This window comes from Strigops habroptila, chromosome 5, assembly GCF_004027225.2.
Source record: "Strigops habroptila isolate Jane chromosome 5, bStrHab1.2.pri, whole genome shotgun sequence".
NCBI lineage: Eukaryota > Metazoa > Chordata > Aves > Psittaciformes > Psittacidae > Strigops > Strigops habroptila.
Window position 1 is genome coordinate 36,530,663 of NC_044281.2, and position 27,071 is coordinate 36,557,733.

The window sequence follows — 27,071 nt, forward strand, 5'->3', positions numbered from 1 at the left end:
CTGCCCCCTACCGGGCAAGGCTCAGCACGGGGACACATGGCCACGTGACGAGAAGCCGCCATGGCATGAAGGGGAGAGGGGAGGAAACGCACCCTGCCACGCGAGGGTGGAGCCGGCACGAGCGTCAGGTGACGGCGGCAGCGCCCCCGCCCCCTCCGTCCCACTCACGTGACCCGGTTTGTTGTTGTTGCTGCCTCCGCGGGGCGGGTGCCCGCGTGGGCGGTGGCGCGGTCACGTGCCGGGTTTAAATCGCTCCCTGGGGGTGGGGGAGGGGGCTGTGGCGGAGGCGCTGCTGCGCTGCTGCGCCGGGCGGGAGGGGGGCGGTGGTTGCTACTCCAAGATGGCGGACGACGAGATTCCGCTCCTCCGTCCGCGCGACGGCGGCCCCGGCGGCGCGGCCGAGAGCGCCGAGCCCGCTCTGAAGCGCCAGCGCCTCGGCTCGGAAGACGGTGGCTGCGGGCGGGGCGCGGCGCACGCCCAACGCCCGGACCGGGGCGCGGGGCCGCCGCCCGCCACCGCTGTGGCGGCGAAGCTGCCGGGTGAGGCGGCGGCCGTTACCGCCGATGGCGGCGGCCGGACGGAGGAGGAAGAGGACGAAGAGGCGGCGGTCTGGAGCGGCGCGGACAATAGGGCCGGGTTGCGGGGCCTGCCCCGGGCGGAGCCGCCTCCGCAGCCGCGGCAGCGGGGCCGGGGGGAGGGGGCGGAGGCGGCGCCCGGCGAAGACGCGGCGGAGGCGGCCATTGGCTGCAGGCGGGCGCAGTGTTCAAACGGGGCGGCCGAGGCGCCGGCCCTGCATCCCGGTGAGGACCCCATCCTTCCCCTCCTCCGGTCGGCTCGCCGGCACAGGCCGCGAGCCGGCCCCTCGCAGCCGGGAGGGAGCGGCCCGGCCGCGCAGCCCGCGTCGGGAAAGGCGGCCGCCGCGGCGGGCTCCCTCGGCCCTGCGCGGGCGCTCGATGCCGGCTCTGCGCCGGGTCTCCCCGCGGGCGCCTCGCCGCGGCAGCCGCCCGGGCTTCCTCGCCTAGCGGTGGCCCGCGGGCCGTGTCGCTCGCGGGGAGGGTCGGTGTTCACCTGCTGCAGCCTGGGGCCAGCGCTGGTCTGCCCCGGCCCGGGGGGGAGAGAGCGCCGCTACTAGCGGGCGCTGCGTGCGGGGTGATCCCTGAACACACGCTGTGCTCCGTACATTCCCTGAACCGTACTTTGAATGCAAACTCGAGCGAGCTGCTGCATCCATTTTTCTAAACCTTATCAGTTCTAATTCTTATCAGGCCTTGTCAATGCCTATTATTTTTTGTGGTGGGCTTTGGAGAAGGAGAAGCTCCTTCATAAGAGGAGATCGACTTGGCTCTTATTTCTGAAAACACTTACTTTGCTGTGTTGCTGGCAACAAGTTATTAAAAATCATAAGCTCTGTTTCCTTTTCACAGTCTCTGCTGTGATAATGATTTCTGTTTGTTGGAAACTTGTACAGAAAGCACAGGAGCAGGGGTCTTGAACAAGTGTTTACATAATTTCAAGTTACAGGCTTGGTTAAGATTTCAGTGACTGCAGCACAAAACTAAACTATAATCTTCTGAAAGGGTTTCTTTGCAGATCATTTAGAAGCATACTGTTTGGACAGTATCAAAATGAATGTACCTTGCATTGCATTATTGACATGGATAGGTTTTGCAGGGGGAGGGGTTTGTTCATTTTAGTTTTTAAGGCAGTGGTTTGGAAAGACTTCTTAAAAGATCTAAGAGGCTGCATTCTGCTAGTAAAGTCTTTACATTTTATCCTGGAATGCAGTTAAAAAATATTTTACCTTTAACTCAGTAGTAAAATTCTACATAAATTCTTTGCCTGCGCAAAAGCAATCCAAAAGGGAACAGAGGTGTATGATAAGCTTTGACAGCCTTAGTGTTTAAAAACTTCATTGGAACAGCACAAGAGTAAAGCTAATGATCTCTTATCAGTGCCTTGTATGAAGCAGTTTTGCTCAAGTTACTCAGATCCTCAGGCATGTTTTGCTGTGGATTGCTTAGTTCTGGCAAGCATTCCCTTTAGTCCTTTGAAGAATCAAATGGATACACAGGGAGTGTTACAATTTAAGCTGTTGCTTTAGCCTGCATGTATCTGTAACAGTGTTTTTTAAGTACAAGACAAGGGGACCTGTATGTGATGAGTCTTTAACACTGTAACCTTTGATTCTTTATACAGTAGACATAAAAGTTGTTTTAGTAAATCTTGCACTTCCCGCTTACTGATGTGTACCAGTCAACTTTTTTGTTCATAATGCTTTTTGCATAGTATGTTCGCTGACTCCATGCATAATGAGATGGAACTGAAATGCTGTAAATGCATAGATTAATAATAAGAAACAGCAATGTCAGTGAGTACCTGTGGTCTCAGAAGAACAAGACGGCAAGTACAAAAAGCAAATTCCTGTCCTCTACCTCTTTCCATTCTAACGAGAATAAAGTACTTATGCCAGCAACGGAAAGAACAGGACAACAAAGTCTCTGAATAAAAAATGATGGTGTTTTGTGGTGTTCTTTATTTAAGAGTAAAGTGAGGTAACCTAATTAAAATACTGTAGGGGCTTATTCAAATAGCGGTTGAAAACTATTACAGTGATTCTTTGCTTTAGAGAGCCTTACTGAAACTTGTTCTCCTTTGTTCATCCTTTTAGCTTTTCAGAAAATTAAGCTGCTGTTGCTATTTCTAATAAAGCAAATTAAAAAAAAGCTTAGTAGTCTAAATTCTGATAAGCTGCTCAGGTTAAAATTTAGATTTACCCTTAAATATTATCTTAGTAATGCATGCTCTAAGACAAGTATCTCGTTCTTCTTTGGACTCCTCCATCTAGATACGTGATGAAGTTAGATTGAGTTACTCTGGCTTAAGGCCATGAGCTGAGCTGAAGTAACTGTGTGGTACTCTAAGCCAAACCCAGCTGCAGGGTAAAATGGATGAGATAAAGTGAAGGTGGTTCAAGGTAGCACATTTTCTGTCATAACTGAAATATCATAAAAGTGTGTATGTGGTCACCTATTGCAGCTCAGCTGCAAGGAAACAGCCTAACAAAATTCTGTAACTTTGTTGTATCCAAATGTATATTTGTGGGTTTTTTTAAAACACTCTGCTCTTAAAACCTAGTCATAGAATGGTCTATAAATAGTGATATATTTTCATTTTATCCAATTTCTCAGCTGAAGTGAGAATTTGTAAGAGAAAATAGTTCTTAACTGTACCTTAAAAACATCTGGATTTTTTCTAAGATACAAAATCCTTAATGCCCAACACTTCTGAAAATTTCACTAAGGTCAACATCCAGCCCACTGAAGCCCAGTATTAAGATAGCAAATCCTGCAGTAAATCTACTGAAGGCTTGAAAGCATATCTATAAACTTAAGGAAAAAAAAAAAAGGGTAGACATTTCCCATGTCTAAGTGACAAAACTGCTTATTTGTAATTCATTGCAATCAAATTTTATAGCATACTATTTTAGGGTTTGTGATGTATTTAAATATATACCTGTACCATTTAGCTCTAGTGTAACCCATCATTGTTGTGCTGTCTTGCAGATAACTTCCTTTTTAGTGATGAAATCATAGCCAATGGTTTTCACTCTTGTGACAGTGATGAAGATGACAGAGCCTCACATGCAAGTTCTAGTGATTGGACCCCAAGACCACGTATAGGTAGAAGCCTATATAATATGATTATTAGATGCTGTTTGCCTTTGAACAGTTACTTAATTCTTCCCAGTCTTGAAATGATTTATGTTGCAAAATAAAATAAATATTGGCAATTACTGCTTTTGAGCAGCTGCGAGTTGTTGACTGTATTCTGCATGTTATTTAAGGAGTTTAAAAATTAGCCTCTTTAAACCTGCTGTATTTTGATTAAAATTGCCAATGTCTTTTTGTATAGAAACCTGGCTGTGATCCATATTAAAGCATACACACAGGCTCACTAAATTGAACAGACTATTGGTATATTTCTAGCCTATTTACTTAGTATTCTCAAAGGAACAAGAAGATGATTTGTGTGTGATTTTAGCTAATCTGTAGGGCTTCACTGTCCTAAGTGTTACATCAGTTTGGGAATTATTAGTCTGCATATATATTGCATACTAACAGTAGATAAGTTAACCACAGCAGTTAGGAACTCAGTAAAAAGTCTTGCCTTGTACAGAGGCTCAGGTCCCTGGTGATTTGTGTGGGACAGTGGCATCCAGGGTGCAGTGAGGTTGGGTCTTTGTCTTACGCAGGCATGGCAATACAACAGCATTTATTTTGTTAGTCTTGATAAGAACAGCAGCAAGAAAACACATTATCATGACACAATATTCCACTTAAAAACTATCTCTGCTGATCCCTCGTTGCAGGATCACTATTGGTAGCTTTTGGGGTAAATATGTATAACAGTTGTTTTCTTTATATGTACTGTAACTAGCCTTAGTGATAGCTATTTGAATCATCTTAGTTCAGCTTCTTAAGATTCACCTGTTTTACTGCTCTAATCTTGAATATTTCTGGAAAGATTGATTTGATGGCTTTAAGAGGTCATGTATGAAATCATGAGTGTTAGATGGCTAAAAGAACAACAAAAATCCGTGGACTGGTGGGCCCTACTTGTCTCTTTAGAGTGATGTTTTATAATATGCATGTTTGTTGTCTCTTCAACTTATTACTGTAAATACCTTACAAAATGTTGAAAGAATACAAACGAAGCCATAAAATGGAGATACACTGTGAAAATCTCATTGCTAAATAAGTCTACCTCTAAGAGCCATCAAGTTTGCTATGAACTGGGATTTTACCTTGACTAACTTTCATTAAATTCTGCATGGGTTAACATCATAGTGAGTAAAAACTCAAATTATACTATCACTTCGGTATTTAGAGCAAAATATGCAGAGGCTTTGATGAACAAAGTATTAAATTGGATTAATAAAATGTTAGTAGCAAGCATTAATAAATGGGGCAATGATATAATAATCTGAACTACTTGACTCAATTCTAATTTTATTTTTTTTTCCTTAGGTCCGTACACTTTTGTTCAGCAGCATCTCATGTTAGGTACAGACCCACGGACAATTCTGAAAGACCTGCTACCAGAAACAATCCCTCCACCTGAACTGGATGATATGACACTGTGGCAAATTGTTATAAACATTCTTTCAGAACCACCAAAAAGGAAAAAACGAAAAGATATTAATACTATTGATGATGCTGTGAAACTTTTACAGGAATGCAAAAAAATAATGGTCTTGACTGGAGCTGGGGTATGTACTGCTAAAATTAAGAGTGAGAGAATATGTAGACAGTTGGTTAAATACCAGTGCTTTACAGCATGCAGGTCATGTGACCCTCATGACGTTCATAATCAAATAATTGTGCTAGATGGGGAAAAGGAGGCACAGCTGTCTACTAGAATGATGCATACTGCAAGACTGGAGCTTAAACTGGAAATTACAAGATCTCTCCTTAGAAAATATTCTTAAAACATTTAAGTTCTTATACAGTTGTTTCCATGCAAAATAGTTTTGGAATAAGACCACTTCTACCTGTTCCAGAAAATTTTCTATCCTAGTCATTTTTTTTCATTTGAAACAAAGGTAATGATTTTTTTAAACAAAATGTCAGTGAATCTCTTAAAATACCTGATAGAGCTAGAGGGGACTAGAAGAGGACTCAAAAAGAAGAGTTATGGGGAGGGGAGAGTTTGATTAGGTTTCAGTAGACTAAATCTTACTTTTCACATGTATGGTATGATGGTAATAAGTTTACCTGCTGTTTTACTGAAGAACATTTCTAAGCTGTTGTACATTTGCAGCTTTATACCTATGTACCAGATCATGATACAAAAGTTGATAATTTTTTGCTTCTCTTGTTCATACACAGAGGGTGTGACATGATTCAAAAAAGACGAGTGATTCAAATCAGCTGTTAGAAAAGCACTGCTATTTGTTACCCAGTCTTGCTCTTTCTATAATCGTTATCATACACCTGTTTCTCCTCCTTTTTCCTTAGTGTTTTGGGGTAGTCTGAGACAATAAATTTCAGTCTCTATTGACTACTACAATGCTTTGATAAACAATATTTGTCAAAAAGGTGTTATTTATCAAAAGAAAGTCTACTTTGTTACTGGTTAGCATTTTAAAAAAAAATATATCAACCACCTTGTCCAAGCCTAAGTTGACAGATCAATTAACACTTATTAATTAAATTTAATGTAATGGTATTTTAAATTTTTGTTCACTTCTTACAAAACTTCCAGTAGTAAAAGTAAGTTCTAGTGTCCTATTACTGCCTGTGCAGATTGTACTAACGGGTTTTTCTGTGCTGTTTCTCCTCTTTGGGATTTGAGAATTGTTTTGTTGGTCCAAAAAAAAAAAAAAAAAAAAAAAAAATCCAAACCAAAAAGGAGGAGTTGGGGGAACAAAAGAAAAATAAATACAGAGAACCCAGACTGGTTTTGTTCTGAAAGTCTTGAGCATAGTCAGCATACCAGAACATAGTTTCCCAAATAGTTTGTATCACAGCAACTCTTTATAGCCAAACACGTGGTTTTGCTTATTTCAGACTGCAAAACTATATTTCAGGTGTCTGTGTCTTGTGGAATACCTGACTTTAGATCAAGAGATGGCATCTATGCACGCCTTGCTGTAGACTTCCCAGACCTTCCAGATCCTCAAGCAATGTTTGATATAGAATACTTCAGAAAGGATCCCAGGCCATTTTTTAAGTTTGCAAAGGTATGGTTTTCCAGCAGTTCTTTTCTTGGTCAGTAAAGACAGATTACAATATTAAAATGCATAAATCAGATATAAAACTATTCTATTAACAAAATGATATCTTTGTCTTTTTTTTTCTTTTCATAAGCAAGATAGAAAAATACATTAATACATTGAATTTACTTTAATGAGAGACCTCATTCAGTGGCATAACAACTCTCTCCTTGGGCAGGTCTTTGCTGTGTACCAATTTTATATCCTCATGTTACTTCAGTCATTGTATGCAGCCACATACTGGCCTTATTAGAAATATTCAGCAACTTTTTTTTTTTTAATGTTATTTTTACTGTTCCTGTTACAAGTTCATTATATATACAACCATTCTGGATGGTATGTCTCTAATTTCGGGGAGGATAAATAAAAACTTGTAGCTACATGATTAAACTTCAATAATCTTAGCTGCCGTTACTTTCTCTGAAAAACGAAAGAATATGAGAAATTTTTGGCCAGCACATGAGTAATGTGGAAAGCTACATTTGGATTTGATATCCTGTGGCATGCTTTCCAGTGTCGTACAATACATTCATATTTTATCACTGTATTTACAGTAAAGAGGACTAAAGCAGTTTCATGCACTAATAAGTGCCTGTTTCAGGTTTTGATATAGCTGTCACAAGAATATGTACATCTTAGAGAATTAAAGCCTTTTTGCAGGGACTGTGTTCACTTGAAAAGGAGAACACAGCAGTTTTTAAAAAGATGTTAGAGATATTAAACAGCTTAAAAAGCAGGGAGTACATCTCAGAGACAAGGAATTGTAGAAACTATAGACATACATAGAAACAATAAAACAATGATACTTAGTCTGGAATTTCCTTGTGGGGGGAAAACAAGTCAAACCCAAAACATTTAGAAATTACTACAGGACCAGTAAGGACTTGTCAAAATCAATCACTACTAGTTTTGCTCACTCTTTCTTCCCTTTGCTCACTATTTATACTACTGCTGTGTTATGTTATAAAGATCAGAAGAGAAAAATAAATGCATTTTGCAGCTGCTCAGCTTTCTCTGAAAGCCTCCTATCCAGATACTAATATGTTTCTATGCTCATTAGTATACTCAGTTCCTTGGTTGTTCTGTTTTGGTGGGGTTTTTTTTGAATATTAGAACCAACCAACCAAAAAAAAAAAACCAACCCAACCACAAATCCCACCAAAACAGCAAACAAACAAAAAAAAAAACCACAAAAACCCAACTTAATTGAAGCCTGTCGATACACAGGCTTTACCAGAATAGTCCAATGTGGCTGATAGTTTTCTACTAAAATAATTTCTCCTACTTCTCATTTTTTGTCCATCAGCTTAGTTAGAATATTGATGTCTTATTGATGAAGTCTTAAGTTCTTTTAATTTTAGGCACAAAGAATGGCCAAATTTTCAGAGTTCAATGGCAGAACACGTCTTGCTTCTTCAGACTAAGATATAAAAGCTGTTAGGACCACATGAATAACTGATTATAATTGTGAAGTAGCCCTAGTCATAATCTAGGTAATCTAGCACTATGAGCAACCATTGATCATTGCTGCAGCTTAACTCCAAAGACCCACTTAGTTTCAGAATTATGAGTAACTTGAAATATTTTGGGAAAAAATAAATGCTTTCAAAAAGTTTTTTTGTTAATAGTTGGGCTGTATGGCAGCTGAAGGGAGAGCTGTCACAAAGATGAATTTAACAGTTCACTGTTGTTCTAGAACGTTTGGTTCAGCTTTAAGTATCTACTGGTAAAGGTAGGCAGCAGCCTCCTTCTTGCTAACTTTCTTTTGGCCAGTGACTCTTGTGCTTTTTCCACAAAAAGGCCTCAATTGCCCAGGTGGGACTCCATCCCAGTTGCTGTTCAGTGGTGACAGAGTGACTGGAGAACAGAGGGTCTGAAATTCAAGTTCCTCCCCTAAATAAGTGCTTCTGAGCAACAGAGTGGTGGTGGTGGTGCTGCTGCTGTCCTCCTTATCACACAGCAACCAGAGGTACCACATGGGGTGGTCAGCTCCAGACAGAGGTTCCTTGTGTGAAGCTTTCAGCTGAGTGCCCAGATTGGATTTTTATTTTGGCAGGCTCCTTGTTCACTGTGAGCAAGTATCAAATCATTCTGCAAAAGTGCCTACATTTTTTTCCATATGGTCTTTAGATATACCTACCTTCTGTACCTTGACCTAACAGAGGGGTTAAGCATCTATCAGGCACAGCAGAATTGCTCTACTAAGCCATATGGTTACTACTGTAACTGGCTAAATTGGCAAAGCTGGTCTGAGTACCACTTGTCTTTATATCCAAAGCCGTTCCGCTGTCTGGGCTTCCATCTTCTAGGAATGGCTGCTGATAATGCTGAGGAGTAAAAACTGCTTATCCCAAACCAAGAGACCAGAATCCAAATTCACCATGAAATTTTTCTCCAACTAGTTAAACCATGTATGTTTCAAACAACAAATATTGAGGTTACTTGACACTTACCAAAAGAAAAATGGCTTTTCTGTTTCATAATTCTGAACCCCCCAAAAGATTTAACCCTTGCTTTTATGCTGTATGAAGAACAAAATGCCACCTTGCATGGAACAATTTATCCTGACATGATCAGAAGCTCAGCTGTTGAAAGAAAAGTTGGATCTGAGAGAAATGGCAAAATGCAAAGGGAGTGACAACATTAACTGCCAGCACAATTGTTGTTGATAATACTTAGGCCTGTGTGAACTGCTGCAGTTGTATATCCATTTGCACTTTCTAATGTACTTCTGAATTCCCTAGGAAATCTTTCCAGGACAGTTCCAGCCATCTCTCTGTCACAAGTTCATAGCTTTGATGGATAAAGAAGGAAAACTACTTCGCAACTATACTCAGAACATAGACACGTTGGAACAGGTTGCAGGAATCCAAAGGATAATACAGTGTCATGGTTAGTGGTTTTAGTTTCACTTTTCTTATGTGTAGGAATGATTTTTACTGGTGCATGTGACAAGGTAACCACTATTGGAAGTTTTCGGGGTTTTTTTGTTGAATTGGTATCTCTTGGCAATAGATACTCTGCTTTTTAAATGTTTGTTTTGTTGGCGTTTTTTTTTAGGTAGCTTATGTATTTAAATCAGAAGTGATTTAAGTGGAAATACTTTCAGAAATTATGCCTGATACATGGAGGTCTTCATGCATCAGTAAAGATCCATACCCTGTTCACACAAGCTTAGAACTTAAGTTTTAAAGTTTATTTGTTGCTTCTTTATATTCATGTATGAGAACATAGTGTGGAAATTAGTCTTTTCATAGATCCCTCTCACTGTATATCAATAAAATGGAGTTTGGCTGTTATCTGATTTCTTTATTTAGGTTATATTCAATTGAAATCCTAAAATATCCTGACACTTCAGTGACTTTACCTCATGTATAAAATATTGTGGGTTAATCACCAGTTCAGTTGAATTGAAGATCATTTTGTTACACCTTCAGTGTCATACACATTCTGTAATTATACCATATTGAGTGGAATCCCTTAATTAGTTGCTTGATATGCTTTCCATTTCCAGGGAGTTGCAAATGTCAAGCTAAGAGCTCAAGGATTCATTTTTAAGGAAAGCACGCAGAAAATTAGTTCTTAAAGTGCACTTTCGGATCATTTAGTAGACTTCTGGCAAAGAAATTGATTAAAAGCAGCACTAGCGTGTTTGTAAGACTTGCCTGTCTAATTCCACCTTTTCCAGGGACCAAACTCTCTGGGTTTCTTTATCTACATAGCTTAACTCTGCCAGATTTGTCAATATTCTTTTTTTAGACGGAGCAAATACGGTGCTGTTGTGGTGACCAAAGACACACATCAGAATCCTACTTGTTGAATAACCCAAATCTAGTTTCCATTTGTGCTTAGTGTGTCATGCATTTTCTTTCGGTTGTCATTCTGTATGAGGTATTTATCATTAACTTCTCACGTGTCTGTGTTTTTGCACATCGCTACCACACTCAAGCTTCCCATTTTTTCAGGTGCACACTACAGTAAGTAGATTTCAGACCGTCTTTAGTGTATGTTCTGTATAAGCTGATGTTAAATTAAAAAGATTCTTTAAAACATGCTATGGATTTTGAGGCCTTTGGAAATTAGCAAAGATTGTTTTGAGTACATCAAGCTTTATCTGACATACAGTTATGCTGCTCTTTTTTACAAATGCTAGTTGACTAATGGTAGTGGCTGAAGAGAAACTGAAACTTTATGAAAGGGTTCATACTGCTATATTTATTATTATTATTTATCTTTTTTGTCCAAGTGTGGCATTGGTAAGTTAATCATGAATGTGCCAAATTACAAGGAACCTTGTAATGAATTGGGGAGTTCATATACGAACCTTTGAACCCATTTCAGTCTGCAGACCTACAGTAAAGTTACTACTATGGAAACTACTGTATCTTAGATGCATTTTTCTGAATTTAAAATGGCTGTTGCATTCAACTAGCGTGTCTGGAATTAGATCATATTCCTTGCTATTGCTGTAGCTGAATGATCAGAGGCAGTGTGCTAACTATACAACTCATGCGTGGGGCAGCATAATTTCTTAATCAAGTCTTTCTAACAGTGAAAAGTGTCTCTCAGAGTTGCAGGTAGGTATCAACAGATGCCTCAGACAGGGTTAGGTCTGCTAGCCTAACAGACATGTCCCTAACACACTGTATAAAGGCCTAAATTATTTCTATGAACAAATTACAATGAGCAAATAACTGTCATGCTTCCTGTAGTCTTTGGAATCCCTCAAGTTCTGGGAGTTGCAATGCTGAGCAAGTGTTTCAGAAGCTGTGCACTTTCCACTCCAGCTCTGATTAGCAGCCCTGAACTGCCAGTTGTTCCTAAATGATCTGCTTTCGCTCTCTTTGTCTTGACCAAATTCCATATTCCCAAAACATATTTTGAAGTTGTACTTAGCCCCAGAATACCATCATTTAGCAATGTAAGTATTGGTTGGCTGCTCTATGTAGGTTATGAGCAGAAAACATCTTTGGTTTGGGTGGCTTAAAATAATACTCTAGATACAGATTTGGTACCAGAGATTTTCAGCTGTTCCTGGCTTCTGCAAAGCTTTCAACATCTTAATGGCTACTTTTCTAAAAGTTTCCTTTTGAAGGTAGACTTCTGTACCTTCCTGAACATTACTCAGTCACAGGGCTTTCTTACTGCCCTCATATCACCATGAGAAATTAGAGAGCTCCAGACTTCTACTGCATGATTCTATGAGTGACACATTTCAGTGCAGGGTCAAAACCACCAAATTCTTTTTTTTTTTTTTTTTAACCCTTGTTTCATGGTTAGGAGAAAATCTAACTTTTTTTCTACTTTATTTTTCATTATTCTGTGAACTTCTGGCATTAGTCCTTCCACAGATAAAAGGCCTTATAGGCTTATCTCTCCGGACATGTGCACACCAAAAGACCACTCCAGTTTGCCACAGTGTCTTCACACTGTATTTTCGTATGTGTTAGCCACCTGATAAGGTTTCCCCTTAGACAGACAGAGATGCAAATGCTCTATCAGATACTCGACCATGACCTTCACCTGCTTCAGAAACAAGGCAGTTAGAGCTACCAAGTGGCTGGATGGAGCAACACACTTACCACAGTCTTGCCAAATAAACACAGTACCCAAGATGGATACCAAGTTCAGAACAGTATTTCAATTTGAACAATACAGCTTTAAGTTCTCACTTCTGCTGAAAGGAACATTACTACTGCTATTTAGTTGCCTATAATGAAGTATTTACTAATGCATTGTTTTAAGTTATTTTGCCCAAGTTTCTTGAGTTCATGTAGGTTCCTGTTCTGCTGCTGCTGTTTGCAGAGCTGCTGGCACTACTGTTAGTTGTGTAAAGAGGAAAAGGGAAGGTTCTGTTCTCCTCTCCTTGTATATGCTTGCACAGGTTGGGGGAATCAGAGGACACAGTATAACTTGTGTTGACATGCATGTGGTATATCAGTACTCCTAAAACAATATTTCTGCTGACTAACATGTAAGGAACTACTTTTAGTACTACAAGTATCTTCTCTGAATTTTGCATTACTTTTTAATGACTGATTTTTATAGCAGTGCAACATAACAGCCTTTGTGTCAAAACAGCTTGGCCAGAAAGACCAAATCTGAATGACTGAAAATTCTTATTTCTACCATATGGGTTCTTCCCCTCAGGTTCCTTTGCAACAGCTTCCTGCCTGATCTGTAAATACAAAGTTGATTGTGAAGTTGTTCGAGGAGATATTTTCAATCAGGTAAAAAATTTACTTTAACTCACTGCAGCTTTGTAATCAGTAATTCTTTCTCTCACAAAAAAATCCCAACCAAACCCAAGCCACCATGTTTGGATCACTTAAAAGATCTGCTTTTAAAAGGCTACATATCTTTGCATGTATTTCATAAAAGTGCCTATCTGTATTTCAGCATTTCCTCTAGTATTTAGAGCTATACTCAAATACTATACTGCGAAAATTAGGTAATGGGAAAAAGAACAACAAAACCTTAAGAATCCGTTTTGAGAAAAGTAGCGGTTAAAATGGTAAGTAGAAAGTTGGATTTATACCTGGTTTATGTTAATCTGAACTCACAGTCACACTGAGAAAGCATTCTTAGCCATTAATAACATTGGTTGCTCTTTGAGCATTTACCTACGTTAAAAATATGTTTAAATGGTAGATGATACATGGAAAAATTACTAACTACAGAGCAGCCTCTGAGCAAGGAAGAGGATCAAATGAGATCCTGGACATTGCTTTCCAGGACTTCTGAATTACTCCATATTCTGGACTCCCTGCATCTGGGTGTGAATTGCCTCAGGGCAAAGGCAGGTAGTTCTGCTCTGTCAGAGTGATGAACCTTTGGCTTCGCAAGACCCTCTTTGCTAGTCTTCCCCTTCTTTTGAAGGAACAGAGGTGATGATTCTCTGATCAAAAAGATCTTTTTTATACAAATGGAAGGGGACTCTTTCTACAGACTCATGGGGTTTTACGATAAATGCTTAAGAGTCCACAGTGGCAACTTTAGATGAGAAACATGGAAGGGATGTAAATCTTTCAGGTATTACATTTGAAATTGAACTCGATGAAAGCCTTTCAGAAGAGATGTTTGAGTTAAAGCTTTAAGAAATGTAAATCTCCTAAGCCTGAAGCTTTGTAACACTGAATATGAAGTCTGGTTTACCTTCATGTTAAGAATATTATTTTTGAGAACTTTTTATCTTACATGTGTTTGCTTCTCCTTTACCTTCAAAACCAGCTGGCTGGAGTTTAGGGTTTTTCTTTCTGAACAACTTTCCTAAGCATGTTGTCATTTTCTGGTTTGACTGTTAGTGGTCGGCTCTCCTTTTCCCAACAGCACTTTAATCATTGTATGTTCATATTACTGAACCAAACTTCTGCCTCAATGGCCTGTCCCTGCTGGTGGTCTGTAATGGCAGTGTGGGGAAGTGGAAAGAAGCAGCCTGTACCAAATACTTCTGCATGAGAACAGAGGGTTCTTACTCCCAAGATGAGACCAAAGGAGCTTTTTAAACTCAGTCTCTCAGGCCTAATCTTACAGTACTAATCTTACTGTACTAATCGTACAGTACTTACAGGCCTAATCTTACAGTCAGGTAGTCTGTCTCCTGGGCAGGCCCTAACTGTAATACTGAATTATTTTCATAATGCAAAATAGATATGGTTATTGCCAAATATCATTTCATATGAGAAACACAGCTATTGAAAGAAAATCTATTCCTCCTCCTCTACGCCTGAAAAAAAAAAAAAAAAATCTATTTTCCATAGGCTGCATTTCCCAAACCCGTGCTATGCAGTTTCTTTTTCTGTTGCCTCTTTAGAATGTAGAATTTGGTTCCCTAGATATAAAAAGAAACCTTTTCTGTATTTCTGAAACAAAACACTGTCCATTTCAACAGCTTCGTTCTCTAACAAGTCCTCTTTCACAAAATAGTTTTGGCACCTCGGTCCTAATAGAAAGTCCAGTTTCTAGCCTTCGCTGTCCTCCGCTACTCAAAAGTTCAGTTATACACGGCCCCAGGTCCTTAGTTTTCCCTAAAAAATACTACCTTTCCTTTGTTCTGGTCCATCCCCTGATGGTCTGAAGTGCTTCACAAGGAAGTGAGTCTAGCTAACATCTTTCTGCCAGGATTTCCTTTCAACATACTATAGACTGAGAATTGTTTGAAATAATCTGTTTAGAAGACTACCAATTTCTTATTGCTGCATTTCATTCTTTTGCCACTTCCAAGATAATGTGCTTGTGCTCTGTAGCATGATTTTTTCTCTGGGTTGCTGCACACAACTACCCTTCTGGATGAGAAGCAGCAGCAGTCATAAATTGCATATAGAACTTCTGAGTAAAACAGTTGTCAGTCACTTCCAAAAATAGCATTTTTACTTTGCTTTTAACTATTTTAGAGGCAGCTTCAGGAAATAGTGAAACGGTCTCAGATTTAGGAAGTAAAGGCCCTGCAAATGGAAAACTTGTACCAGTTCTTGGATATTCTTAAGCCAATGTAATCTTTACTAATCTTAGCTTTTATACATGGATAACATCAATAGTCAGTGAGAAATTCCATTTTTCTTTAATTAGACATGAGCAGAGGCAGTGGGGCTTTGGGGGAGTGCTGCTTCTGGAGGGATAGAGGACCCTAGGCAACTGAGTGGCCAACTACCTAGCTTTAAGTTCTTGGTATCAATTTCAGCTCTTGGAATAGATCTTCCCCCTTACTGACGACCTTTCTGAGGATTAGCAGGGAAGCTGGTGAGTAGTGTAGTGCTGAAAAGCATTTATGGGCCCATTACAGTGACTCAAATGATTTGGATAGGGACATCAGTTGTTCTATAGAGATCTACTAAGAAACAAGCCATTGGACTTCCTGTGAGAAATGATGGAAACAGAGTTAATGTTACTTGGTCTCTTTACATCAAAAGTTAGAGGTCCTCATTTCACCTTCCTCCTAATACAGAGTAAATTATTTTCCCTCCTTAAGCTTCCAGGTGAAAGTGCAAAGGCATCACTAACATCAACAGAAGAGACAGCAGGGTAAAAAGCTTCATAAAAGTTTTAAGCTGTTTATATGTTATGAACTCTCTTTCTAATATATAAAGATACGAGGAAAAAGTTCAAGATTCATTCATCTGCTGCTTTTGGTGGAATTTTTCTGGTTGGTTTCCTTTTAGCGAGGGGTTACTAGACTCTATTAGCTTGGGTACATGGCAAAGGTTTCCTCTATACCAGTTCCCAGTTCTTGTGCTGTATTGCTTCTTGTGTGTCCCACAAGGTTTTCTTCAAAGGACGATTAGATTCTTTGTTTGAAGACTTACATTTTTGGGAAAGGTCCTTTAACACTAGAGGAAGGCCGCCTACTTGTGATGTTTTATCATTTGGAAAGCATTGTCTTTTGTCCTATTGCAGGCATCCATAAACCAGTTCTTCAATTTAAACTAACTTCTGTATTATTTTTCTGCATATGTTCTCTGTACAAGAGGGAGTTGTTATGCATATAAATATCAGTTGTCATATATTCTCATACTACAGTAGGTAACATACATATTTTTTACACCTTTACATAGCACTAATTTGCTCATGATGACTGCTGTAGGATTGCAACTACATTTAGCTCCTTAGATTTATTCTGGGGCATTGTATTTTAACACTACAGCTGAGAAGACTTGAACTATTTGAAAGAAAAATTGCTCAGTATTATTGTCTGTACATATGTTGCTCACCTTCTTGCTTTTCTTCTCTCTGAAAAAGTCCTAAGATAGGAAAGAGTTGAAAGGGGGGACCAAAGATCAGAAAGTCTCTGGTTTCAGGAGGAAAGGGAGTCTGCTTCTCCACAAAACCTAACTCTTGTTCTTTTTAGTGAACAAGGATTCTGCTCTGTTTTTAGAGGAACTGGAAACGTTTAAATGGAGACCAGACAAAAGTTCTTCCCTGCGTTCTTGTCCTGTATGCTTTTTGCTAGCTGCTACAGTGGTTGCTTTGTGTCTGTAACACGTATAACTTCTGGGGGGAAAAAGTAGAAAGGTAAAGCTCTCGATTAGGAATGAGTTTATATCAGATCCTATAATGGATCTAACAGTGAAATGTAAGCTGATGCCCCAATTAAACCAAGAAAAATACATTCCTATCAAACAGGAGGTAATTACTAACCAGTGCTGAGCATGATTTCTGGACTTTGGCTTAGTAGTCAGATAAGAACTGTGGTGAAGAGCTGCATGGTTTCTCCCATTTTGATTTAAGAGGACTCTCTCTTTATTCCTGCTGTAGTTTTATTTCTGTGTACAGTTGCTGCAGGCTAGAATAAGAAATGTACTTGTCTGTATATCCACAGAAAAATGAGAAAGAGGAAATACCACTGAAACTTCCCTGTCTTTTGCCAAAGTATGTCACTGTGAATTGCTAAAATCTGAGGTTTTCAAGGGTGCAGCCTTGAACTGTAGTAAATAGAAACTGTTTTAATGCAGGTTGTACCTAGATGTCCCAGATGTCCACCTGATGAACCACTCGCTATCATGAAGCCAGACATAGTTTTCTTCGGAGAGAACTTACCTGAGCAGTTCCATCGCGCCATGAAGTATGACAAAAATGAAGTTGATCTCCTTATTGTCATTGGGTCTTCACTGAAAGTAAGACCAGTAGCATTGATTCCGAGTAAGTGGCTATCTGGTAATACTTTCTTTCAAAAATTTGTATCAAAAGTGAAATTCACAGTTGAAAGCTCTAAGAAATGCTTTTGGCTTGACTCGGTAAAGAAACTAGATTAAGCATCTAGTTTTCTAAGATGAAAACTGTTTGCCTATGTAAAGCTGAAATGCAAAATAGAGAAAATAACGAACTCGAAAGTGCTTTTTCTACATTCCAGACAGGTATCAAGGTAATGAAATGATAATCTGAAAAACTACTCCCCTAAAACTCAAATTACTTCATTTTGAGATTTGGTTCATTTTTATCCTTGCTTGCAATGTCCTTTCAGAGTTACTTGAAAGATTTAGAAAGGAATCAGCTCTAAAGATCAATGTAGTATCAAAAAAATCAGACCAAGTACATCAGGTGTCTGAGTTATAGCTTACTTTAAAGTCAGTACTTAACACTAAATGATGCACAGACATTATATAGCATGTCACCATTTGAATCCTTAGCTTTTAAAAATTATATGGAAAAACATCTCTGCTGATATATGTTACATTATATAGAAAAATGACCTTTGGGAAGGCTGGGAAAATACCATTATACACGTGCTCTATTTGCCTACTGAGTGCAAGACTTACTGGTACTAAAGAAATTCTCTTCACGTGCAAGCCTTAGAAGGATGCATGTTAGCATCTGCTATTAACTGGGAATAGTACTGCATCCCTGGCCTTTGTAGCAACATCCTCTTTGCTGTACAAGAGGCAGAGTCTAGTGCTTAGGCTGATGGGAAATGCATAAGGAGTGGAAAGTTAGGATCTATTACAGAAGCCATTGCTCTTCCCATGCCCCAGAACTGGATTTCATTAGTTATCTATCTGAGGAACTGATGCTAGTTTAGCAAACTGGTGGGTTTTGGAAGCCTAAATATCAGAAACGGATTGAGCATCCCTGGATAGTGTTGACCTGGAAATATTTTGACCTAATTAAGGGGATGTCATTTACCAGCAGTATGTTCTTCATGCACACTTAAATACATAAAATGAATGCACAAGATCAGCATAATTATTCTAAGAGATTATAGTACTAATCTTTTTAACACTTGACCAAACATCGCCATAGTCAAGTTTCTCTGTGTGTGTGTTTCTCAATGATTGAGTAGATGAACACCTTTTACTGAAAAAAAAAAAACCAAACGGGGGAAAAAAGCCTAGCCAGGCTACAGTAGGCACTGCACCTCAAACTGCTGCTTGTCTCCCAGAAATTTGGGATTTGCTTGTCTTCTTCCTGATCTGTCTGGTTTGGTCTTGGTGCAAGTGAAGGGAGGTCTGAAGAATCACGCTTTCTAAGCACATCTCTGCTGAAACTAAAACTGAAGTGACTAGCTTGACATTCTCTTTTCTATGTGTAGGTTCCATTCCTCATGAAGTGCCTCAGATCTTAATTAATAGGGAACCTTTGCCTCATCTACACTTTGATGTGGAGCTTCTTGGAGACTGTGATGTTATTATTAATGAATTATGTCAAAGGCTAGGTAGTGAACATACAAAACTTTGCTACAACTCAGTAAAACTTTCAGAAATAACAGAAAAGCCGCCACGAACGCACAAGGAGCTCGAGATGCCCTCATCTGAGCTACCACCTACCCCTTTAAACATTTCAGAAGATTCTAGTTCACCAGAAAGAATGACTCCACCAGATACTTCGGTGGTGTCTTCAGAACACCCAGCTGAACGTAAGGTAGAAAACTGTGATCCTGCCTCAGAAACTAAAGGGGCCTGCACAGAGGAAAAGCTTCAGGACACACAGACATCGCCAGAAAACCGTGAAAATCCTACTAGTGAACTAATGAACTCTGAAACTATGAAGGCAAATGGATCTAACAATGGAGAAAATAAAGAAAAAAATGAAATCTTGAAGAAGTGCTGGGTAAACAGATCTACAAAAGAACAGATCAGCAAAAGGCTGGATGGTAAGTGGTAACTCATTTCAGCATTTTGCATCTTTTGGCTGAGATCTTTATTATAGACTTACTTTAAAGCAATAAATAAGTTACCTTGAGTGGATTTTGGTGGTTATTTTTGTTCAGACAAGTGTCTACCTAATTCATCATTTTATCATTTGTTTCTTTTGGAGAATCTGATAGGAAATTCTTTTGTAATTCCTAATTTTATAATCAGTGATTACATACTCCCTAAACAGGTCAAAGTTGAGGAGGTTGAAGGTAAGTATCAAAAAATAAGTCAGTTTCTAAGATTTTCAAATGCATTTTCAGAAAAATTAGTTTGATTCTCACATGTTCAGAAGCTGGTCACACTAGGTCATAATTTGGTATCGCAGTAGAACTGAAAGATGAAGCCATGATAGTTCAACAGCAAGTCTCACAGCTGGAGCCAGGCACATTTTGCAGGAAACTTTAGAGTTTCCAAGAAAGCCTTCCAGTACACAGCCTCTTAACTGATGTAAGCAGTTACCACACTAGGAAATCAGTGTGGATGAACCACCAGATATTAAACTGCAACTTTCCAAAGCTAAAGCTGCTTTTAAACTTTGTCAAATAATCCGTGCACTGGGTTCCAGTTCTGGTACAAGTGATGGAAATCCAGCTGTCAATACATGTACTGATAAAAAAAGCTGCTGAACATTGAAGTTGAAATGCTCTTTTGTGTCGAAGGGAGGGGGGAGAAGGAATGCTGATCCCTCCAGCGGAGCGTTTGGTTTGTGCTTTGTAATAAATCACATACATCAAAATAAATACATGTAATCTGTCAGTTAAGTTTCGCTGTCAAAAAATACATATATGCAGGTACCTTCCAACCAGGAGTCTGCAAGATCTTGTATGAATCATTTCTTTTAGCCTTTTACTGACTTTCAAAATTCTATTTCAGGTACTCAGTATCTCTTTTTACCACCAAATCGCTATATTTTCCATGGTGCTGAGGTATACTCGGATTCCGAAGATGATATCATATCTTCCAGCTCCTGCGGGAGTAGTAGTGAAAGTGGTTCCTGTCGTAGTCAGAGCTTAGATGTGGAGGATGAGAGCGAGATTGAAGAGTTTTACAATGGCATAGAGGATGAGGATGCTCCAGAAAGGGAAGAGGAACCTGGATTCGGGGAAGACGGAGTTGAACAAGATGAATCGGCAGCTGATGAATCAGCTTATACAACTGCAGCTGCAGGGACTGACCATCTGAGCAACAAGTTGTGAAGTGGTCATGGACTGGTTACAGGAACTTTCCACCAGCATTAGGAGCTTTGGCATGTCAGAATGAATGTTTACGTCTGAATTTAGAACAACAGAAACATAAGGATGTAGTGTTTATAAATAACAAAAACAGATTTTCATGCTTAGTTTTTTACCTTTTTCAATAAAATTCTATTACTGCACACTCAACACTAACATCTTTTTCTTTTTTTTTTTTTTTTTAAGGTACTAGGAATACCTAAACAGTTGTCACTATGTTCACTTTTAAGTTCATCTGTCTGATCAGGCATCCGTGTATATAATACATATTTTTGCTTAATGAATTTCAGCTTATATTATTTTTAAACTGTTTTGAAAAAGCCATTGGAATGTTAAACTAATATAAAGGGAACAGCTAATTTAGACCAAAGAATGGTATTTTCACACCTCTTGCTTTGTAACAGTTTGGTTTATTTAAAACCTTCTTGCTCTTCTGCTAAACCTTTCGTCCTTGCCTAGTCTGTCATTAAACACTGGCATTTTCTAAGACCTACTGTGGCAGCTAATTTTTTGCTTTAACAGTTACTTTGTATGTTTGAGACATACTTAAGTGCGAGTAGGTAGTTAAATGGAAACAGGACAGCGAGCACTTGAGAAATCCTATGGGGTTTAGACTGATCAAGAAGTCTTGTGAAAATGCTTGGGGTACCGAGTTTAATCCTTCCTGTGGGCAGGAAGCAATGCTGACATTGGCTCCACAGCAGTTGTAACACTGGCATTTCAAACAAAATGGATCCCCCACAGCAGAAGTTTTTCATGTTGTACACAAAACTCAAATTTAGCGCAGCTTGCATTAAAAATAGCATTTGCTAAATTGCCAAGGCTCCAGTGTGGAAGCTAGGACAAGTCCAGAACAGTGTTTCCACCAGCATGTGAGAAGACACAAAAAAATAAGCTCTTCCTTTATCCTTACTGATGCAACAAAGCTGGGAGAAGCTGTCTCGAATACCGAGAGCCTCTGCTTGCCCTGCTGAGTGGCTAAAGCACAGCTTAACAACCCAACCTGGAAGCACACGGCTCTGAGCTCATGCCTCAGGTTGGGAAAATAACTACCTGCTAGCCCCACCTTGCCGATTAAAAGCAAAGCAGCTACTCAAATTACTACATTGTGTATCTAAGTGCTAGTACGCTGCCTTAAAACTGGATGTGGCAAATGTTCAAGTGTGGATTGTTTCTGAGCCTTTAGAACTATTTTGTAAAATTGCACGGTGCAGTAGGAAGTGAAGCAGCGTTTTTCTATAACCCACTTCTTCAATATTGGCCCAAATGAACTCTACGATGTAGATTATTCCTATACTTTGCTTTAATATTTATTACATTTTGGAAGATGTATAGTAGCTGTTCTTTGAACATAAGATACATCAGTTAATAAGTATTTAAGAACAGCTTCCTGTATTCATCAAAAAATGTTGGCATGTTGCATCTCATTGTCCAAATTTAACACAGCTCTTATTTGGCTACACTAAAGAATGCAATCTGTTTTGTTTCCACTTGCATGTCACAATGTATTAGTTTGTGCTATAGGAGATATTTTAAATTGAAATACTTTGTTTTAAATTATTTTTACAGTGAGGATTGTTTTCTGCTCTTTTATAATTGTATATAAAAGTGTCTTTTATGTAATCTACTGGCATATGTTTTGTAGAAGACTGTTTAAAATGACTGGCTATCTTCCTGCAATTTTTGAAATACAAAACCAGTGTTTTATACTCGTACACTCTGTTCAAAAGTCTATTAAAATTGTCATTTGATTTCTGGTTTCTGTTAATTTCTAGTTAGATCTTAAACGCTTACTAAAAGATGCCCTATAACCTCAAGCTACACCCTGGCTGATGAAGGGCATTACACAGAAAATTGCTTTTTTCTATCTGCCCCCTTGAGGGAAAAAAAAGAAACCCAGCCTGAACTCAGCGCTGTCTTTGGTAAAACAACCTCCTAAAGCACAACACAACATTGTCCTTCACAAAACTACTTTTCTCCTTTCAAACCTCACGTTAACTTTAGCTGTCTGTGCTGAACCAGAGTGCTTCTTCCTGCTTGTGCTGCAGGACCATGCCGCTCTGCCACCCTTTCTCTACCCAGCCCAAAGCTTCCTTCACTTTCTGGCACTTGCTGCACCCACCCTCACCCCACACGGCCACATCCAGGAGAAGGTTCCTGTAAGGAACCTGAGCCACGGAGATGCTTGGGGCGTGTTTTGGCATCACAGACACAAATATTCCACTGATGTTTTGCACTGCTGACAGCAAGGCCCCATGTTTCCCCTCGGGGGTGGTCCTGCCTGCCTGGCACGGCTGCAGATGAAGCCCAGCTCCAGAGAGCCCTGGGCAGCCACTCTAGTTTGTGCCATGGCTTCCCGTGGCCACAGCAGTACTGACCCCCACGTACAGCAAAGAGCCTCTCCCCTTGGACCCATTCAATTGATTTTCCACTACGTAACATCTTACCATTTTGATGGCTCCACTGTACTTCTGAACCACCACCCCACAAATGCAAATTACATTTGGTTTGGGAAAAAAAAAACCCAAACAACTTATATAAACAAAAGTTTATAAAACTCACAGACTTGAGCCATGAAGTATTAAAAACACTTACGAATTTTTTACACAGAGAATGTTTCTCTATCAATTGCTTATTACTCTGAAAGGACATTTTTCCTCTGGAATCAAATAGCTGCAGGTTTTTCCATACTTCAATGAAGAAGTTTTGCTTTCTGTTCTTTCCTGTATCTTTGTTGGTATTACTTGAACAGAAGAGTAACCCCAAACGACAATGTGTCACCTTATTCTTCCACCTCCTCTGCGGTGAAGGTGCTGTCGTCAAATAATGTTTAAAACAATCATATGGCAAACAACGGAAATGATGAAGTATTTGCTCTTGCAGCTTTTAGTTTTTACTATCTCACATGAAATTCATCTGGACGCATGGAAGAGCACGTTCAGTTCCAGCTGTAATTTATACAATCTTGAAAAGGAAGATGACTTATCTTCCTCATCATTTGCATTACCACCCTATGAAAGCACCTTACCCTCTTAGTATTTATATTAAATACATTCACTGAAAAAAGCAAAAGCACAAGGATTTGCTTAATAAGATGGTGCCATTCCCTAGACCCCTTCCAGCCTATTTTGATGCATCAGTCACAATAATGACTTGCAGAAGTATTTCAAGTGATGTAAAAGAAGTCCATATTTTAAAATCTTGTACTAATTTTTTCTTAATGGTCATGTATTCTCTATGGCTCTACCTTGACTCCAGCCCTTTTTCAATTAGGGGGTTTGACTGTGGAAAATACTTAAAAAAAAAAAAAAATAAAAAAAAAAAAAAAATGTGTGATGGCAAAGTGCCAAACACCATCCAACTGAGATTAAAGCAGCATTCAAGGAGCCATCTGAAAATTTGAAAAACATTTGAGAAGAAAGATGTCATTCAGTCCCTCAGGTTCAATATCAATGCTGAAATACCAAACCAGAATGGTCAAAGCTAAAGGCACTTGCAATTATTTTCATAATATACTTATCTACAGAGTGACTGGAGAAGACAGTCCAATTCAAAATGCAGAATTTTGGGCTAAAACAACTGGCCATGTCTACATAAGGAATGGTTCTAAACTAGCTATAACCCATCAAGTTATGAAGCCCTAACAGTACCTGTAGCATAGTCCCCCTTGGCTCAGCAGTTTTGAGAAGACAGACAGGCTGCTAGGGCTTAGTACGAAAAGTAATAATAGCATCAACAACGGTGCATGATGGGAAAGGAGTTGCTATTTACCATCCCAGATGCTCGCTGGCTCACTCCTCCCCACCTCCCACGTCCCCAGGTGGGATGGGGAGGAGAATCCAAGGAAGGTAACACCTGCAGGCTGAGATTATAATAGCACACAACAGAAAGAGGAGAAATGAAAATTCATCCCCTCCCAGCCAACTCACCCCACTTTCTATACATGACATGCTGTGGTAGGGAATATCTCTTTGACAGCTTGGGTCAGTTGTCCTGTCTCTGCTTCCTCCTGGCTACTTGTGCCCCTCCTCGCTGGCAGAGCATGAGACTGAAAAGTCCTTGATCAGGGTATACGCTACTTAGCAACAACTAAAACAGCGGTGTGTTATCAGCACTGTTTTTAGACTAAAGCCAAAACACAGACTTGTACCAGCCACTAGGAAGAAAATTAACTCTATCCCAACCAAAATCAGGACACAGCCAAAGGACCATTCTGCTGAGGATGCAGAAAAGCAGAGGCAGTGAAGTAACCAATCACACAGGAACTGTGGAACTCCCTGCCATAGGATGCTGCAAGAGGCCAAAGAGGCCTCAAAAAGGAACTGGGCAAATTCAGGGGAGACAGGACTCCCGAAGCTCCTTGAGGGGGATTCAAAGGAAAAGAGTATTTTCCTCTGACTACGCTCTCCTGCAAGCTACAGGTGGAGAGAGTTTGTATTAACCCAGTACGGCAGTTCTCAAGTGAAATACAGAAAAAGAAGGCTTCTGAGGGCTATTTTTACTGGATCTTTAAAAACCAAACCAAGCAAACACTCATAAGGCACACCCCACGTGCATGTTGATCCTGCCTTGGAGATGGTGGAAGCAGATACGTGACCACAGGTCTTCACAGGACTAAGTTTCTTAATAGACACAAACCTGGGACTGCTGGTTTTCCTCTCACGGAGGCAGGGACACGCCACCCTTCCTGCAGCCGCCCCACGGCCCCGAGTCCCAGCCCGGCTCTGCTCAGAGCTGCCCCTGCACCAGGGTCCCCGGTGAGGGAGCCACTGACAGAGCAAACACAGGCAAACTACAAACGGAGTCACAACTTCTAGGTACTCCTTACGAGTTTTTGAAAGCCACAAAGAAACGCAATCCCAAAGCCCTTAAAACCAGCACAGAAACACATTTCAGTTATCATTCATAGTACTGCCAAACAACAGAGCACCGCTTCGGAGCACAGCCCCAGCAGAAGGATCCCCTTTCCCACAGCACGCGGGTGGTCACGCAGAGCCCCGGATAACCGGATCACACTCCCAGCGCCCGAACCCCGAGCCGGCGCAGACCAGCACCCGCACCCCGCCACAGGCGGCAGCCCCGGCGGCCCCACTTACCCCTCCGCCGCCTACTACGGCGGCCCCAGAAACCAGCGGAAGGGGAGAGGCGAGTCCAGGCGGCGCCGGGCCGGGTCGGGCGGCAGCAGCTCCTCGCGTGGCTTTAAATGCACCCTCCGGACGGCTTACTCGGGGAAGCGAGAGTGCTGGTGAGCGGCCTCCTGACGGCCACGGAAAGCGCTTCAAGGCTGCGCTGCTCCCGTCAGGTGAGCCCGCGGTGACTGCTCGGCCCCAGCTCCCGCCGGCTGCAGGAGCGGTCGGGTTTAGGACGGGACGCTGCACCACCAGCGAATGCGCCCGCTGCAGCCGCCAGGAACCCGACCCCGCTCCGCTCCCGCCTCGGCTGCTCGGGGCGCCGGCAGAACCACGCAAAGCCGCCCCCGAAGGCGCCGACACCGGCCCAGCCCCCTCATGCCCCGCAGCTGTTCTACATAAGCCGCCCCGCATCCCCGAGCTGGGCTGCAAGCAGCAACTACTCTAGCAACAGCGTATGGTAAAGATGATCACTCTTAGCCCCTACAATGGCGCATCACTGCCTTCTTACCCCAACCTTTAGAACTTCACTAGGCATTCGCTGCCGGCCACCGAGAGAGAGGAGGCTACAGAAACCTCTCATACGCTGCGGGGCACCGGGCTCCGCTGACCAGAGAACACCCCAAACTGCTGTGGGCTTGTTCCAGCGCCGCCCTCATCTAAAGATACAATGGCCCTCCTCGGTTACCCTCTCCCTTTGTTTACTGCCAATTTAATCTTGGCACCTCAGAGTATGTTAGGATATTCATACCCTTGACAGTGGAGAGCCTCAAGTTTGGTGAGATGCTAGTGGTAGCTCTCAGCATACTCAAGTACTGCTGCTAGCAGGTGCACCTACATAGCCTCTGTGCAGAATTAAGCCACAAATAATTGAATTAGTTTCACCTTTAAATTTTTTCAAAGACATGGCAAATACAAGTTCTATAGGAAGCTGGGTTTTAGCTACAGTCTAACAGCTCTGTTTCTTCTAATGAAAAAGCTCATGTATTTGTTCAAAAAAGAGAACTAAATTTAACTTTCACAGTCTATTCAAATCAAAGTCTACACAAAATATTCACCTTTTGTTTCCTCACTGCAATTCCACATGGGATCAGGCATCTGAGGGAAAGCAGTGAATACCTGGAGACACGCACAGCCCCTCAGGCACTGCCCAGTCTGGGATTCACATGCTCGGGGTATGACCTCTCAATAAGCCCAGCCTGGAGCCCTGGTGAGATAAAGATCCCCACTAGCACCATAGACACTAACTATGCTGAACATAATAGCTTTATAGTTTGTATGTGGCACAAGATTCACAAACGTCATATTC

At 40.8% G+C, this 27,071-nt stretch overlaps 1 protein-coding gene across 1 annotated transcript; it reads left to right on the top strand.

Moving 5' to 3' along the window:
• Nucleotides 1-264: 264 nt before the first annotated feature.
• Nucleotides 265-22,384, top strand: SIRT1 (sirtuin 1). The gene is made up of 9 exons (XM_030487074.1): nt 265-800; nt 3,564-3,680; nt 5,028-5,269; nt 6,590-6,742; nt 9,520-9,667; nt 12,926-13,005; nt 17,224-17,410; nt 18,798-19,358; nt 20,275-22,384. The coding sequence occupies exons 1-9, from the start codon at nt 341-343 to the stop codon at nt 20,595-20,597; spliced, it is 2,271 nt and encodes a 756-aa protein (XP_030342934.1). The 5' UTR covers nt 265-340; the 3' UTR covers nt 20,598-22,384.
• Nucleotides 22,385-27,071: the final 4,687 nt, after the last annotated feature.

Excerpts from the sequence above, each read along its gene's own strand:
- SIRT1 (XM_030487074.1), top strand. The coding sequence starts at position 341 with ATGGCGGACGACGAGATTCCGCTCCTCCGTCCGCGCGACGGCGGCCCC. Across the intron at positions 801-3,563 it reads GGCGCCGGCCCTGCATCCCG|ATAACTTCCTTTTTAGTGAT; the intron begins GTGAGGACCCCA and ends GCTGTCTTGCAG. Across the intron at positions 19,359-20,274 it reads GATCAGCAAAAGGCTGGATG|GTACTCAGTATCTCTTTTTA; the intron begins GTAAGTGGTAAC and ends ATTCTATTTCAG.